The sequence below is a fragment of the Bubalus bubalis genome, chromosome 17 (genome assembly GCF_019923935.1).
Source record: "Bubalus bubalis isolate 160015118507 breed Murrah chromosome 17, NDDB_SH_1, whole genome shotgun sequence".
Lineage (NCBI taxonomy): Eukaryota > Metazoa > Chordata > Mammalia > Artiodactyla > Bovidae > Bubalus > Bubalus bubalis.
In genome coordinates this window covers 8,017,514-8,035,242 of record NC_059173.1, presented here as the reverse complement: position 1 = coordinate 8,035,242, position 17,729 = coordinate 8,017,514, and the positions used below count along the sequence as shown (strand labels likewise).

Below are 17,729 nucleotides of genomic sequence, written 5' to 3'. Positions count from 1 at the left end.
ACCATAGACCCTAATACTATAGAAACAAAACCATGTGATTAAATTCTAACTAGGCACTCTGCCTGCCAAGAACTCTCTGGGGTCAACTCCATTTTCCTGCAAAAGGGAGATTAGCGTAGTGGAGAGAGGCGTTAAAGCCATTGCAGCACTGAGAAGTAGCTTTCTCCTGGAGGACCTGAAAGAAAACTGAAAAAGGAAAGTTTTTCTCATGGCCATGAATTACTCCCCAGTCAATCTTCTGGAACTGAGCATGGTATGAAGCCCATGTTTTGGGAAAAGCTGTCTGAAACTGTTCTTTAAAGCCAAGAGGATGTCGTTACTCATGCGTAACCACTATCTTTGCTGGGAGTTGTGATTCAGTCGCTAAGTCGTGTCCGACCCTTGGTGAGAGGCTCCTAATTGCTTTAATTGCTCTTTGGAAGAGCTAAGTGGGAGCAGGCTGGACCTGAGATTTGGAGGGCAACAGATTGTCCTTTGTCCAATTTGCTCAGATCCATGGAGCCGAATTCTCCCTGGTAGCTGGTCCACGAATAATCTGCTAACAAACCAAGGTCACACCTCTGGGGCTGGATCCGGTGAGCTTGGCCATGGTAGGTCTGGTTTCTTTCTCAGATACTGAATCTGAGCTACAGCACCTAGCCTAAGATCAGAGAGATGCTGCTGGGAGGCAGGTGGCTGAGCCTGGGCCGTGATGGAGGCTGTTTTCTAGCCGGTGACACATACTGAAGCCCCCTCTGACCCCCTAAGTCTCAGACCCGCCACCACTTGGCACAAGCAGCTTTGGACCCCTGTCCACCTAATCCCCTCCAGTTTTCTCCTGTGGCCCCTCTAAGCAGATTAGGGGAAAATAGAAGAGGGAGGCTTGCAGCAGGGCCTTCCTGTACCCCACACACCCCCACAGCCTGCCCACACCTTCCCTTCCCTCCAGTTCTGTGTACAGCAGGACACTTTCCACACTGGTTTGCCCTGTGACCTCACCGTCTCGTTTGTCCCTCACCACCAGCTGATCTGTAGTTTCCCCTTGGGCCCTCAGGACAGATGGATGTCCACCTGGAGGGGAGACCATGGGAGGGGGATTCCTGCCCAAGAGAGAAAGCTGGACCAAAAGATGGTCAAACCTTTTTTAACCTTATGAACAGCACCCCTGACCTTCCAGGAGGCCTCCAGGGAGCAGAGCAAGCACTCAGGAAATGCTTGGTGACCTGAAGTTACCTGGCTGCCCTTGAATGGCTCCTGGACCTTGAAGAGTTCCTGAAAGCCTCACTGTGGGGGTCTCTGACTGCGTTGGTGCTAAGTCGCTTCAGTCGTGTCTGACTCTTTGCGACCCTATGGACCATAGCCAGCCAGGCTCCCCTGTCCATGGGATTCTCCAGGCAAGAATCCTGGAGTGGGTTGCCATGCCCTCCTCCAGGGGATCACCCCAAGTCAAGGACTGAACCTGCATTTCTTATGTCTTCTGCATTGGCAGGTGGGTTCTTTACCACTAGCGCACCTAGGAAGCCCATGGAGTCTCCAGGGGATCTCAGAAGTCAAGACCATAGATTTGGTGTCAGAACCCATTCTGCCACTTGCTTGTGCTGTGAGCTTGGGAAGTGACTTCTGACCTGTCTGAGCCTTGGTTTTATCATCTGTGAAATGGGGAGGAAAATTCCCAGTTCCTAGCCTTGTTGTGAGAGGTAAGCTGTGTGACCCATGGGACAGAGGGGTGCATGGAGGGGCTCAGTAAGTGGCAGTCTCTACAATGTTGCTGCCTCTTGATCTTTCTGAAAGGTGCTTTGTGAATTAGGAGCCTTAATGAAAGAAACAGCCAAACAGGATGACTCAGAACAGGTGGAAGCATTCAGGAGCTGGGGTGTGGGCTGAGCACCCAGGAGGAGCCATAAAGCGGCCCCCGGCCAATGCCAGCATCACTGAGGATAAAGACCACATCTCGTTGACTTTGTACTCCCTGCATTGAGCACAAGGGCCTGGCACAAGGGAGGTTCTCATCAAATAGTAGCTGAGAGGATGAATGAAATAGGTAACCACTTTCTTGTGGTGGGGAAGGAGGGTTCTCCTGTGGACCCTCATATAATTCTCTCACCTTGAATGATGGAGGGAGCTTCTCAAATATCACTGGATGCCAGTGATGAGCTTAGCTCCGTGCTGGGTATCAACAGTGGTCACAAAATGTTTTAGGCATAGCCTCTACTCTTGTGGAGTTCCCTGTCTGATTTGGGAAGAAGGATAAACAGTCAGCCATCCATCAGGGATCTCAGGCTGAGAAAGGACCATCCAGTTGGATCATCCAGTCCAACTGCTATCCAGCACCCGAAGTTCTTGATGCCACACCTGCCCTGCCTCTGCTTGGATACCTCCAGCAATGGGGAACTCACTCTCGTCCAAAGTGGGATTGTCCTGGGCTTTACCTGGCCATCCTCGACACCTGCTTCGAGGCCCAGTCCACACATCACCCTCACTCCTGAGCAGTCCTCACTATTAGAACAAACACACTTCCTCGGAGGGAAAGAAACGGAACCTACATAACTCCCAGCCTTTGGGTCCACATTCCCCTCCTGTGTCACATGTCACAGTCGTAACCTTCCTCAGAGCAGCCATGTGGCTGCTCCCCCAGCCAAGCATCTCACTTCTCCAGCTGCCCCGCACCGCCCTCCCTGGAATTCCGTGTGCGGAAGCAGGCTCACCTTCTCCGTGCAGAGGTCCACACACTTGTCCACGGACATGTTGGGCATGGCAGCCGTCACAGGCAAGGCCAGGGAGAGGTTGTCGGGCCTGCGGAAGCAGCCTCGGAAGACTGCACTTCCGTCTGGAGAGCCAAGGGGAAAAGGAACAGTCAGATGCAGGCTGGGAGAACCACCTTCTGAAGGAAGCACTGATGAACTGATGCCCAGCGGAGGCAAGGACATGGTGGAGAATCATGAGCTAGAAAATTCCGAGAATGTCCTCAGCCCTAGCATCTCTGTCCACAACCTGGGTTGCTGAGATGTTCTTGCTGGGCCATCCAATCCCCTTTTCTTTGCCACCATTCCTGCGTCTCACTTTCGCATCCTTGGTGGTGGCAACTTAGATGCTATGGAGGATTGTCGTGATCTCAGGAGAGGGTTGGGCACTTGAGATGGAGGGAAGCCAAGGGGTCCAGGGTCCTCCCGCTCTTTCTTCCAGCACTGGGGTGCTCTGCCCCCTCATCCTGGGCTTTAGGGGAGACACTCGGTACCTTAAGTGTCTGCCCCATGCAGTGCTACAAGAGGCTGATTTACTGGAGAGATTCCCTTTAATTCCCTAATCTGGAAGCATCCCAGCTACATAGTAGAAAATTTGGAGACCATTGCTACCTCTTTAATAAAAGTTATCCTCAAAACAATACTCAGCTGTTGTCTTCAGCTGAGTTTACCCAAAGCACACCCTGAGACGGTGTTTTATTGCAGGCGTGCTCTCAGGAGGATGGTGGGAAGGAAGCAGGACAGAGGAGGAGAGGAGCTAAGTAAGCATGTGACCTTGGCTGGGTACCACCTTCAGCCTGGAGGGCAAGGGGCATCACAAGGTTGGTTCCACTTTAAGGAAAAGGCTCTGACCTTGGCCTTGTCTGCCCACCCCTCCTCAACGTCTGTCATTTGGGAAGCTGTTGGGTCAAGGATCACTTTTCAGGCAAGGGGGCAGATGTGAGCCACTGGTGGTAAAGAGGATTTGGGTGGGCACATTTTGCATCCACTACAGATGGACATAAAGATTTATCAGTAAGAACGCTCATTGCAGAAATGATTTAAACTAACACATGAAAGACTGAAAACAACCTCAGTGTCCAACAATGAAGTGTGGGACAAATAATGTGTGGAACGATGACACAGTGGGATTCATGCCCCATACAGAATAAGGAGGCTAAAGGCTACTTTAGAGAGAGCTTCGTCTCTCTAAAGTTGTAGTCAAGATAGGATGCCAAATAAAAACTGAAAAGATGACACTCCGCCTATTATGTCAGTTGTGTACACAAATTGTCTCTCAATATAAATCCCTAGAGGGTTATCTCTGAATAGTAGGTGTGATGGTTAAGTTTTGTGTCAACTTGTGAGGCTATGGTGCCCAGCTGTTTGGTCAGACTCTGTTCTAGGTGTTGTTGAGAAAGTTTTTTGTAGATGGATTAACATCTATAGTCAGCTGACTTTAAGGACCCTTTCCCTCTGAAATGTGGGTGAGCTGCGTCTAGTAATTTGAAAGAATGAGAGAGGTAAAAAAAAAAGAGGTTTTCCAGAGAAGAAGGAATTCAGCTTCTGGATGTCAGGCCTGCCAACCTCCACAATTTCATGAGCCACTTCCTTAAGCCAATCTCTTAATTTATACACTTCCACATATCCTGCTGGTTCTGTTTCTCTGGAGAACTCTGACGGACAGGATAGGATTCTAGACAATTTTTATTTCCACCTTTTTTCTGTAAACCTCTTTCCCAACCTTTTTGACAGTGCACATTTATTTTTTAATATAATAAAGACAAATTTTAACAATTAAAAGTGGCCCCTGTCAAATTTACCTGAAGGCTTATTGATGCCCGTTTTAAATTGGGTTCCGTGCTTCTCAAATTTGAGTTGAATACGTTTTTTCTAGAACCACAGCTTTCACAGAAAACAAAGGACGCTGTTGACGAGTGAATCCAAGCCAGGAGCACACAGTAGGAGCCATTTAGTGAGTGTCTACTACGTGTCCACTACTATGCGTTATCCGCCCTCCCAAGAACTTTGCAAATGCCATCTCATTTTACCTTCTTGAGAACTCTGCAGGGTCCATAGCAATCTCTCATGTGACAAATGAGAGAGACAGGACTTAGAAAGGGAGGTTGTATGGCAATATTGAAGACCCACTGTCAGCAAAGACGTGCTGAGGATTATCTCAGAAACATGATGCTAACCCTTGGGGCAAGTGAAGCAAGCTGCAAAAATCGTATATTTCCATCTATGTCTGTATCTGGGTCTATCTACTGGTAAGCACCTCCCCACCACCAACCCCCACCTTTTTTTTTTAGCATACCTATATTTAAGTGCAGAGAAAAAGATATGAAATTACTCCTCGGGCAGAAGGATGGTGGAGGAGAGGGAGGGAGTCTAGGAATGAAAATTTTAAATCTCAGCTGTCAAAGGCACCCTAGTGATTATCCCTACCACCTGGCACCCTGGAGCCTGAAGTTGTTCATGGTGGAGGGAAATCTAGCAAGCTGAGATGACATCTGGAATTGGGTTAAATGACTACTATCCGGAGCATGCTGCAGACTCCTGCTATCCAGTGCCATCTCCTCCACTTCCCCACCTCTCATTCTGGGCTGGGGAGAAGCGATGGTGGTGGGTGCTGTGGTCCTGGCCTCAGCTTCCCAACATGTAAATGATAAGGAGGAGGTTAGACTATGCAGATTCTCTTCTGTACAGGACGGCCCTCCACCTTCCAAATGAAGAATCGTCACACCCCCAAAAGCCACTGGTGTCCCATGGCCTCCCATCCCATGGCCCAGGATGCACAGAGGTGAAGCCCCATTTCATCGGTTGCCCCAAGGAAGTTTCAATGATGCTCAGAGAATGTGCCATACAAGGCAAGGATGGGCAGGGGAGTCAGGTGTTTGAGCAAAAGTGAAAGTGAAAGTCCATGGAATTCTCCAGGCCAGAATACTGGAGTGGGTAGCCTTTCCTCTCTCCAGGGGATCTTCCCAACCTAGGGACCGAACCCAGGTCTCCCTCATTGCAGGCATATTCTTTACCAGCTGAGCCACAAGGGAAGCCCGTTTGAGCTAAGGTTTACAGCAATGAGGTGGGAGGCCAGAAGTGGTGTGCACAAACCTTCATTTAACCAAACAACTCAGTTAGCTGGATGCCAGCTCAGGTGCCAGGACAAAGAGATGCTGGCCTTTCAGAAATAAGGAGGCTCCCCTTCTCTCTTTAGACTCTACTAGAAGGCAATGGCACCCCACTCCAGTACTCTTGCCTGGAAAATCCCATGGACGGAGGAGCCTGGTGGGCTGCAGTCCATGGGGTCGCAAAGAGTTGGGACACGACTGAGCGACTTCACTTTCACTTTTCCCTTTCATGCATTGGAGAGGGAGATGGCAACCCACTCCAGTGTTCTTGCCTAGAGAATTCCAGGGACGGTGGAGCCTGGTGGGCTGCCGTCTGGGGGGTCGCACAGAGTCGGACACGACTGAAGCGACTTAGTAATAGTAGTAGTGTTTATTGAGCCTCCACAGATGCCAGGCTCCTGGCTGGGTGCTTTGGATCCATTGAATCCTCACAGTAGCCACGAGCAGTAGCTGCCACGGCTGGTTCAGGGAGGCACTCTGGCTTCCAGGATCACAAAATTGGCTACGGACAGAGTGAGATCAAAGCCAGGTTACTCAGTCTCCCAATTCTATGCTTCTTCTAATCATAATAATGCTACTATGATGGTTAGATGCTTATGCTTGCTCTCTCAGTTGTGTCTGACTCTTTTGTGACCTCATGGACTGTAGCCCACCAGGCTCCTCTGTCCATGGAATCTTCCAGGCAAGAAGACAGCAGTGGGTTGCCATTTCCTCCTCCAGGGGATCTTCCTGGCTCAGGGATTGAACCTGCATTTCCTGTGTCTCCTGCATTGGAAGGCGGATTCTTTACCATTGTGCCACCTGGGAAGCCCCCTTAGATAGTTGTAGTCACATCAAACATGCTATTAGCTGGGAACTCAGCTGAATACACATGGCCTCGTTGAACACTTGCATCGCCTTGGTGGTATAAGGAGCCCCATTTTTAAGACAGGGAAATGCAAGCCTCAGAGGACTGAAACCAATTGATACAAGTCACCCAGATTATGAGGCAGAGCTAAGACTGGCATCTAAGTCTGAGATCTTTCCACTTTTGATGGTCTTATCAAATACTCTTCATGTGCCGGGCACTGTGTAAACACTTGATACACTTTATACTCCTAATGACAAAGCAGGTCTCACTCTCCCCATCAAACAGAAGGGGAAACAGACTCAGAGGGGGAAGTGATTCCCTAAGGCCACACAGCTGATACGTATCTGGATTCCAGCCTGGGAACATCTGAGCTCTGAGTCCCTACACTCTGGGCTACCCCTCTCTAAGAAACTAGCCTCAGACCCTGTTTGAGCATTTCCAAAACACTGTGACGTGTATTCACTCCCCTTTGACCACTAACCATTCACAAAGCCAAGGCTGTCACTCGGGTCTCTTGACATTGGAGTTTGATTCTCTTTGTGAAAAGTAAAAGTGTTGGTTGCTCAGGTGTGTCCGACTCTTTTTGACCCCATGGACTGTAGCCCATCAGGCTCCTCTGTCCATGGGATTCTCCAGGCAAGAATACTGGAGTAGGTAGCCATTCCCTTCTCTGGGGGATCTTCCCGATCCAATCCAGGGATCAAACTCAGGTCTCCTACATTGCAGGCAGATTCTTTACCATCTGAGACCCCAGGGAAGGGGCAGGCAAAAGTCTATGAATCTGGCTCCTTAGAGAACGTAGAATTCCTACCCTGGCATCTCCCAGGTGGTCTTTTCCTGCCTTCCTGGATGCAGGGAGGCCAGACTGCAAGCTGGGAAGAAGGAAGACTCTGTAAGCCCAGCACAGCTCAGACAGGTCTCCCTTTGACATTTAAGCATCTGTTAATGAGTCCCTGAACCTCCCAGCTTAGAAAGCAGAGCTGAACTGAATGCCCTGAATACCAAGTAAAGTGAGATTTTCCGAGGCCTTACAGGGCCAGAGAGGGATCAGAAGCTGCTGTTGCAGGTCTCTCTTTGGTCAAGGTGTCCACTGGGGTGGGGGTGGGGAGGCGCACAGGTTTGGGAGGTTAGTTCTAGGAGCAGTTAACCTGCCAGATGTGGGGTGTTTCTACAGTCCTGCCCATTCTGCTTTTAGAGGGAAACCATGTGGATTCACAGAGAACCTTGTGATGCTCTGTGGGAAGGCTGGAGTCCCAGGGGTCTGGGGAACACTTTGGAGGGCACCTCTCTCTGCAGGTTGCTCTCCATTATGGTTTGGTGATTGGAACACTAAGAATATGCAAGGTGGCCAAGACTCTGAATCGTCCTTCTAGCCTCATTTCTTCCATCTGTATAATGGGTCAGGGCTTCCCTGGTGGATCAAATGGTAAAGAATCGGCTTAGAATGTAGGAGACCCATGTTTGATCCTGGGTTGGGAAGATCCCCTGGGAAAGGGAATGGCTACCCACTCCCATATTCTTGCCTGGAGAATCCATGGATAAAGGAGCCTGGCAGGCTACAGTCCATTGGGTCGCAACGAGTCAGACACGGCTGAGCAACTAACAGGTTCGGAATGGGTCACCGGTTCTCCCTACCGCTGGCGCGAGGCTCTCTTGTCTCTTACATCTGAAAACACAAGAGAAGTGGCCAGCCTGGATCCCTTAAGTTTCCTAACACTCTCTGGTGATACAAACAATTTTGGACTTCCACAGCACTAGGTGGATGCCTTCCTGTTTGCAAAAGGTCTCTCATGCCCAGCAGAAAGGGCACTGGTTTTAAATCCAGACGGACCTGGGTCAGCACCTTCCACAGTTGTGTGTCCTTGGCCCGAGCCTCGGTTTCCTCGTCTGTACTCAGGGGTCATCATCTCTACCCTGCACAGTTGGGATGGAAGTTGATACAGTGGCATGTACAGGGCCTGAGACCTACCAGGATTTAGTCAATGTCTCTTCCTGCTCCTTCTCCACCACTCGATCATGATTAAAGGGTGGCCAAACCCTACGTAGGAGACACTATCAGTGCCCCATTAATACACTCCTGGCACTCACCATCCCAGTACAGGCTGCCAGTGACGTCCTGTAAACACCTTGGGTGTGTGAAGGATGGATGCTACGCTTCCAGGAAATTGATCTCCTTGGGAGATTAAGAACCCTCTCTACTGCCTTCCCAACAGGATTAAGCTTCCTCAGTAGTGACCTGCTTTGTAAAGGGTCTGTGTTGACTCCTTCCCTTCCCTGGTCTCATGTCTTCACTCCCCTGGAGGTCCATCACGGGGTCATGGTTCAAGTAAACCAAAGCTCACAGCCTTGTCTCTGGGGGAATCCAACTCAAAATATTTTGGATTTTTGTGCATTCTTAATTCGCAAGGGGAATCCTGCATGATCCCCTGCTGCTCTTCACAGCCTGCAGTCTGTGAGAATGGCGCCCCCTGGAATTGTGCAGTATACAGTTCCTGGACAGTAGCAGTAACCCTGAGTAATGTCTTCCTAATGAGCAACCCTTGCTGAAGGAGCAACAAAGGAAAATAATAACAGCTGTTAACTCTATGTCATTGATGCCAAGTATGTTACACATGTGTGTGTGTGTTTATCGCTCAGTCATGTCCGATTGTTTGCAACCCCATGGATAGGCTCCTCTGTCCGTGAGATTCTCCAGGCAAGAATACTGGAGTGGGTAGTTATTCTCTTCTCCAGGGAATCTTCCTGATGCAGGGATCGAACTGAGGTCTCCTGCATTGCAGGCAGATTCTTTACCATCTGAGCCACCAGGGAAGCCCCAATGTTACGCATGTTACCTCAGTTAATCCTCAAAACAACCTAAGCAGTAGATGATGCTATTATCCTGTTTTGCAGCTGGAGATCCTGAGACATGACAAGATTCGATCAGTATTACAGCTCACACAGCTAGTGGGGCACAGAGGTGGGATCTGGCTCCAGTCTTACTTGACGTCACATCCTAGGTTCCCACCTCTGTGCTATTCTGCAGGAGGCCTATCAAATTCCAACCTGGTTGGGCTCTGGAGACCCTGTGCCAGCCACCTGAATTTCCCAGAAACCCTCTCAGGCTCCACAGGAGGGGTCCAAGGATCACAGAAGCCCGTGCCCCACATTCTGATAATGTCAGCTCTTCATTGCCAGGCCAGCTGGGATGGTGCATGACCTCAGCAGCTTGGGGTTTTTTTACTAGCAAGAGGCGAGCAGAGCAACTGTTCATCAGCTCTCTTGACTGGGGGCAGCGCAAGTCCCTCTGAAGTCCATCGTCTCTTTGTTCTGGGGCTTCACAAAGATGAGGGAAATGCCACCAGGCATCAGCTTAAAGGCAGGCGAGGAAGAGTTCTCCTTGGTTTGGAAGAGGCCACCACCCCCCAGGGTAATTAGGCCAAGCTCTACTGCATTAAAGATGCCGGTGAGGAGGAAAGGCAGTGAGCTGGGAGCTGTTAATGGCTACCTATAATCAGAGGGAGATTGAATTACACAAAGAGCCTAACTGTCCGAGGAGAATTCAAAACCAGCTATTTTTAGGCATCACCAAAAAGGCTCCTGTGAGCTGTTGGAAATTCAAATAACTTGAGCTGGGTGCTGCTCGGAGTGAATTGAGGAGTTTTCATTTTAGGAAGGAAGATGCATCACCATTACTCCAAACAGTCACTGTGCTTTCTTGATTTTATCTCACGTGGCCATCATAGCAATCTTTCAGGGTTGGAACTGTCCCCATATTACAGATGAGGCACTTGGGGCTCAGAGAGAATGAATGGCATGGTCAAAGTCAAAATAGCAAGTCAGTGAAAGAGCTGGGGTAGAAACAATGTGTGCTTGATCTTGAAACCTACATCCAGAGTCTTCCCTGGTGGTCCAGGGGCTAAGACTCCATGCTCCCAATGCAGGGGGCCCAGGTTCAATCCCTGGACAGGGAACTAGATCCCTCATGCTGCAACTAAGGCCTGGCACAGCCAAATAGAGAAATGCAAAAAACCCTATATCCATTGCTCCCATAGCCTCCCTGGAGTTTGGTTTAGGGAGAAGTGTAAACTACTTTCCCCCCCACCACGATACAGAAGGGGAACAATTCTCTGGCTATCATGCCTCTACCGTACACAGCAGAACTCATGAAGACCCATCTGAATTATAAAATTCAGGGATCCCAGGCATATATTAAGGGAAAGGAAAGGCCTCCAGGCCTGGCAAAGAAGGAGCTAGACATGGTCCCTCCCTCCACCCAGTGTGACTTTCCATGGTCATCTGAGGCTAGATGGTGAGGTGGTTAAAAAGAGTATAGTGAACATAAAGGACAAGCATTGCGCCAAGCTTCCCTTCTAATCTTCAAGAGACAAAAAATTGCTAGAACTAAGAGCAGTACACAACAAGAACAGTATATAAATTACACTATGTAAGTTGTAAACCATAAGTCAAGATCTATTTTTTCAGTGATAACATAAGCTTCATAGAGCTTTCCTCATGGCTCAGTGGTAAAGAATCCGCCTGCAATGCAAGAGCCTCAGGAGATGTGGGTTCGATCCCTGGGTCGGGAAGATTCCCTGCAGGAGGGAATGGCAACCCATTTCAGTATTCTTGCCTGGAGAATTCCATGGACAGAGGGGCCTGGCAGGCTACAGTCCATGGAGTCGCAAAGAGTCGGACGTGACTGAAGCAACTTAGCATGCACACACAATGTAAGCTTCATAATACTTTCATCAAAGAGAAAAAAAAAAGAGAGAGAGAAAAGGGCTGAGTCCTGGGAGAGGCTGGTCTGCAGTCATGGGGGTTTTGTTGTTGTTTAGTCAGTAAATCGTGTCTGAATCTTTTGTGACCCCATGGACTGTAGCCTCTGTTCATGAGATTCCTCAGGCAAGTATGCTCAAGAGGGTTGCCATTTCCTTCTCCAGGGGATCTTCCCTCCCCAGGGATCAAACCTGCATTGGCAGGTGGATTCTTTACCACTGAGCCCCCATAAAGCCCATGGGGGTTTTAGGCAGCACTGAAGGATGGTCAGCACCATGGACAGCCACCCATGGGCCCCACATATATACGTATTCCGTGTAATTCTAGTGAACCTTGTAAAGCAAATCTTGCAAGAATCTTTCAGGCAAATGGAATTTCTTGCAACATCCTATAAAGCCATAATATTCTCAAATCACCAGCAGGTCTCTGCCCCTGGGAGGAGAAGCCGCACTTGCTGACACATTTAGCAAACTGCTGTGAAAAATGTAATCCAACCAAGAAGGAAGTCCATTTCTCCGTCCTTTTGTAATAAGGGCAAAGAGCCCCTGTGCCCGAGAGTCTGTGTCAAGGGAGAATAGCAGGCTTCCTGCAGACATTTGCTCCGCCAACCTTTTAATGCTCTCACTACTGTAGGAGCATTCCATCACCTCAGAGACACAGAGGCCGGCTCGCCACACGAGGCTGCCTCCCCACACAAGGCTGACACCCCATGCAAGGCCAACACCCCGCCAGAGGGGTGCTTAAGAGACAGTAAGCCTCCTTTGGATCTTCACAATCATTAAGAGTTCTGTGCCACTGCCCTGGGAAACACAATTAGGACACAGTGTTAATACAAACGAATGACTCTACAAATGGAACCTGGTTTCCACCACCCCGTTTCCTGGAGCACTTGCTCATTGCCCTGCCTAAAGGAATACATGCCAGCGTCACGTGGTGGAACGTCTCCCTTTCTAACTTATTTGTGTATAAGTCAGATCTCAGGAATGGGAAACCAAGCATGTCCCTGAGCCATAGCAAAGACACGGGATAGTCTGTGTTGTGTAGAGACAGGACACGGGGCAGAAGGAGAGATCAGGGGTCAGGGAAGAAAGGAGGTAGGTCAGACCAAGCAGCATTTCCAAGGCAGAGGCATGGGGTCCGGAATCCAATGCAAGGCCAGGGTGTTTGCAGCGCTATATTGCATTAGCACCCAAACCAGAAGTCAGAGAACTGGGTCCCAGCCTGGGTTCAGTCCCTGACAGGCACTGTGGCCCTGAGAACGTCAGGCCTGCCCATTGCCCACTAAAAGTAACTCCTGGCATTTGCACACTCTGCTCCTTCTGCCCTGATTTGTCCCCTGCCCTCTAGCAATGTGTCTCGAGTCTGAATATCCTCCTTTTTCACACTAGGCATCTTTCAAGGCCCTAACCAGTCAGTCTTCTTCTGTGGAGCCATCCCCAGGGCTGTTCAATCTGGCCACTTGTGCTTTTTAGGCCTCAGTTTCTAAAGCTGCAAAATAGAACACAAGCAAGGAAGGTGCTTCTAGTAGGTCATTCAAAACATAACCTTTGCTGATCCTGGATTTTTGCTCTCAGCTGGATATGTGACTCTTCCTTTCACCTGGAAATCTTAGAATGAGATTTGGCTCAAATGTTGCTTTCTTGGCTCCTATATGTACGTCACCACCCCCTTGCCCACTTGAGCAGACCCGACTGGTCTTGGGTCTGCCTGTCCACTAGATGGTGACCTCCTTGAGAGCAGGGACTATACTTTATTTTTTATTACCCATTCTCCTCTCCAAGCCTAAGCCACAGGGGAGCTCACCAAGTGTTTTGATTCAATGAACAGTCCTCATGCTCTCTCCCAATACCATGTTGCCAACTGGGAGCCCACGAGGAGTTCCAACTTGACCAACCATCTGTCTCCTTATCCAAGCCACTTCCATTCTCATCTCAGTCACAGTAGCCTTGAGGTTAGCAAGACTTAGATTCCTTTCTGTAGTCTCCTGCTGGAGGTGCCCAAGCTTCCAACCTTGTACAGTGGCAATTCAGAACAACTGGGGTGGGCTTAGACTCTGGAACTCCTCTCTTGGTAGAAGTGAATGGGTTCCCCATATTGAATGTATGGATGGAACGTTCTTTTCTCAGATGGAACAGAATAGCACTGCAGAGGTGGGTGAGCTGAGGGGCACAGCAGCATTCCCAGCAGCCTCAGGGGTCTCTTACCAGCAACCACCCAATCAGCCCACCCCCTCACTGCTACCAGGGCAAAACACATCTGACTGTAAGAGAATCTCATGGTTTATGTGTGTTGAGGCTTTTACATTTCAGGTAATTGAAAAAAAAATCTTTGATGGTCCATGAGACTATTATTGCTTGGGCTTCTTAAGTGGCTCAGTGGTTAGAGAATCTGCCTGCCAATGCAGGAGACCAGGTTCAATCCCTGGGTTGGGAAGATCCCCTGGAGGAGGAAATGGCAACCCACTCCAGTATTCTTGCCTGGAGAATTTCATGGACAGAGGAACCTGGCAGGCTATAGCATGAGACTGTTATTATACCTGGTGATCTTAATAGTGTGTGTATCTGAGGATGTGTGTGTGTGGCGGGGAGGAGAGCAGGAGACAGAAACAGAGACAGAGAGACAGAGACAAGAGAGACAGGAGAATATTCATATTACCCAGCCACTCTGAACATTAAGCAAAAGGAGGTCTGGCTGAGAGCGGCTGATGACATACACCACCCAATTCTTGTTATCTAGCTCAGCATCATTCACCAGAATGTTCTAGTGGCTGCAGCTTTCCCTCTAAATACACATAACTTTAAGGTCATCTCTTCTTATGGTCAAAGTTGCCATCCAAATAATGTAAATACTGGCATAAAGAGAATCAGTAGTGGACTTCCCTGGCAGTCCAGTGGTAAAGAATTCACCTGCCAATATAGGGGACATGGGTTCGATCCTTGGCCTGTGGGAAGATTCCACATGCCACAGAGCAACTAAGCCCGTGTGTCACAACTCCTGAGCTCTCGTTCTGGAGCCTACGAGCCACAACTACTGAGCCTGTGCACCCTAGAGTCTGTGCTCCGGGCAAGAGTGGCCGTGGCAATGAGAAATCCATGCATTGCAATGAAAAGCAGCCGCCGCTCAGCACAACTAAAGAAAACCCGCATGTGGCAAGGAAGATCCAGCACAGCCAAAAATAAACAAGTAAAAGTAAAGAAATCAGTATTGGGGATGATGACTCTGCCATCAAATCAAAACCTCACTGCCCTAATGGCCAAACCAGAAACTCGCTGCGCGGACATGTTCCAGCCTGGATTTCACACACCCACCGTGTCCTCTGCCAGCCGGGCCCTCAGACCTGGGTGAACTGAGGCAGCGATGGACAGGGAGACGGTACCTCCGTTTCTAGAAATCAGCTGCTTTGCAAATTGGCGGCACGCTTGACCCTGCTGCAGAGCAAAGCGTGAACAGAGCTTCAAAAACATAGGGCTTGGAAAACAACACATTATCAAGGAAACTAGCAATGAATTTTTATCAATGATGATATTCACATGCAAGAGGCCTTTCGCTGCATGCACAGCATGCATTAGGGTTCTGCCAAGTCCACCTGAGTGGGCAGGCCTACATTCTGGGCGGACCTTGTCAGCTCCACTGAGGTCTAAGGCCTTATTATTCAAGGTGTGGTCCGTGGACCAGCAGCCTAGCATCACCTAGGACCTCCTTGGAAAGCTGAATCAGAGTCTGCGTTTTAACAAGATCTCCCTGGGATTCCCCGGCATGTTCAGATTCGACATTTGTAGTTCTGGATTCCTGTTTCCACCTCAGGACCGCATCAGAAGAGTACCCAGGACAAACCTCAGCCCTCTGTCTTTTGTCAAGGCTATTAGCTCTGCTTGTCAGTCTGAACATCAGCTCTGAGGTCACAAGGCTGTGTGACCTTGGGCAGGCTTACTTAAATTCATTAAGCCTCGGTTTCCTCACTGTAAAATGGAGATGATTAACCATGGCACCTGCCTGAAAAGTCTGTAAGGAAGGGAAACAAAATCAGGCTTGCAATGGGCTTAGTACAGTGCCCGGCGCACAGCAGGTGCTTGAGAAACAAACATTAACTGCTACTGAACAGCTAGAGAAGGAACAATGGGACAATATCCACAGAGGAGGGGGTGGCTCCTGTCCTTGCCTATCACGCCCTTCCCTCCCTCAGTCTGAAAACTGGAGAGTTTTTCTCATAAGACCAAAACATTGGCAAGTGAGGGATAAACTCTCTCTGCATGCATGCATGCTAAGTCACTTCGGTTGTGTCTAACTCTTCTCGACCCCGTGGACTGTAGCCTGCCAGGCTCCTCAGTCCATGGGATTCTCCAGGCAAGAACACTGGAGTGGGTTGCCATGCCCTCCTCCAGGGCATCTTCCCAACCCAGGGATCGAAGCCTTGCCTCTTACATTTCCTGCATTGGCAGGCCGGTTCTTTACCACTAGCGCCATCTGGAAATTGTCTCTATGGGAGCATTAAAGGCATAAGCTATGGGACTTCCCTGGCGGTCCAGTGGTTAACTCCACGCTTCAGTACAGGTGGCCTGGGTTCAATCCCCGGTCAGGGAACAAAAATCCCAGGTGCTACATGGCACGGCCGAAAGAGAAAAATTAAGAGAGAAGCTCTGGAGTTGGTTTAAATCCTCTGCTGCTTGCGTGACAGCGAGTCTCAGTCTCCTCATCTGTAAAGTGGGTGAATAACTGCGGTTTGGAGGGCCATCGTGAGGACCACGTGTGCCCTTGAAAAGAAGGCACTTCGGAAACGATGGAGCGTTTGCTGTTGTCGGTATCAACATCACCATCGTTAGGGACAACCTGCTCTCAGCCAGTCAGGAAGGACAGGCCAGGTCAGGCTTTCAGTGTCTGTGGAGGGGGAAGAGGGGTTTGGCTGGAGGCGAGGCTGGGGCAGGGTGGTGGCAGCTGGGGGGGCGGGCGCCCGAGGGCTCAGGAGAGGTGGGGGGCGTGGGTGGGCAAGGGGCGGCGAGGGGAGGGGCTGACTCACGTACACCTGCGGGCTGACTCTTGGGCCAGCTGCAGCCGGTAGACGGACAGGCGGTTGGCTCCGCCGCACACGCTGCCCCGCTCGCCCTTGCAGTCCATGTCACACTCCGCCTCGCTCACGTTTGCCGCCTGGATCTTGTGGCCGCAGTAGCACTCGGCGCCGAACTCCAGCCCAGCGTACAGGTAACCCCTGGGGGAGGCGGCTGTCAGGCCAGGGTTCCTGCCCCCATGGAGACCCCTGGGGAGGGCAGGGAGTTGAGGCCAGGGAGGAGGTCCTGGAGGATGGGTCGGCTCTGGGGACTCGGAGGTCCCGGGGGAGACGGGGATACAGATGCTGAAGGTGGGATGACAGAGAGACCCCCCGGGGGAGGAAAGAGGGGACCTCAGGGGACAGGAGACCCATCCACAGTGGACAGCAGGTAGACAAGAGGCTTCAGGAGATGGGGAGACCCCAGGGAAAGGAGGAGACTGGGGTGGGGGGCTCTCCCTATTTTCCTGGAAGCAGGAGGGGGGAAAACAAGGAAGGCTGTGGGGGTCAGGGAGACCTAAGGAGATCTAGGGGACAGGGATGCTCCAAGGGACATCAAGATTGAGAATTAGGAGACCCTGAGAAAGTCGTGGAGGCTGAGGAGTCTGAAAGTCTTGCAGGTGCAATGGGGAAGAAGCCAAGAAGGATTACAGGGAGGTCCTGGGTCGGGGCGGGGCAGGCAGGGAGACTCAAAGAGGGGACGAGACCCCAGGGAGACCACTGCCTTCCCTCCCTGCCTGAGGCCTCACACCCCTCTACACTTCGCCACACAGACACACCACGTCACACTTGCACCCACCCACATACACCTTCAGCTCCCTCGACACACACCACACCCTTCCAGTCCTGTGGTCCCTCTGTCCTCCCTACTCTCCGGTCTTCCCTGTCCACAGCCAGGAGCCAAGCACAGGTGCAGAGTCTAGCCCCTTTGTTCCGGGAAACACCACCCAGGGGTGATACCTCTATGTCCCCTGAGAGAAGTCGGGCCCAGGAGAGGGGGCAGGGGACTCTCACATCTCTCTGGAAAACCAAGGTCACATATCCAGCCAAGTAAAAAAACTCCTTTCCTTAAAACAAAAAAGAAATCCAGGCACTGCAACATTTTCCTTTTTTTTTTTCACAGCTATGGAATCATTTCCTAAAAAGGACTCTTGGTAAGGATCCGTCTGTAAACAGATGAAAAGGGAATTGCTTGTTCTGGCTCCAGGGGTGGGTATGAAGTGGTGGCAGGGAGGGGAGTAGGACAACCC

The 17,729-nt window shown here is 50.3% G+C and overlaps 1 protein-coding gene across 3 annotated transcripts in view; it reads right to left on the bottom strand.

The window, feature by feature from the left end:
- The window catches only part of WSCD2 (WSC domain containing 2), a 116,578-nt gene that overhangs the window by 17,811 nt on the left and 81,038 nt on the right, over positions 1 to 17,729 (bottom strand). For all 3 annotated transcript variants that reach the window (XM_006045053.4, XM_025267443.3, XM_044930028.2), the window contains exons 4-5: positions 16,457 to 16,641; positions 2,685 to 2,806 (exon numbers count right to left, since the gene is read on the bottom strand). In XM_006045053.4, coding sequence (XP_006045115.3) covers positions 2,685 to 2,806; positions 16,457 to 16,641 — 307 coding nt within the window. The remainder of the gene's footprint in view (positions 1 to 2,684; positions 2,807 to 16,456; positions 16,642 to 17,729) is intronic.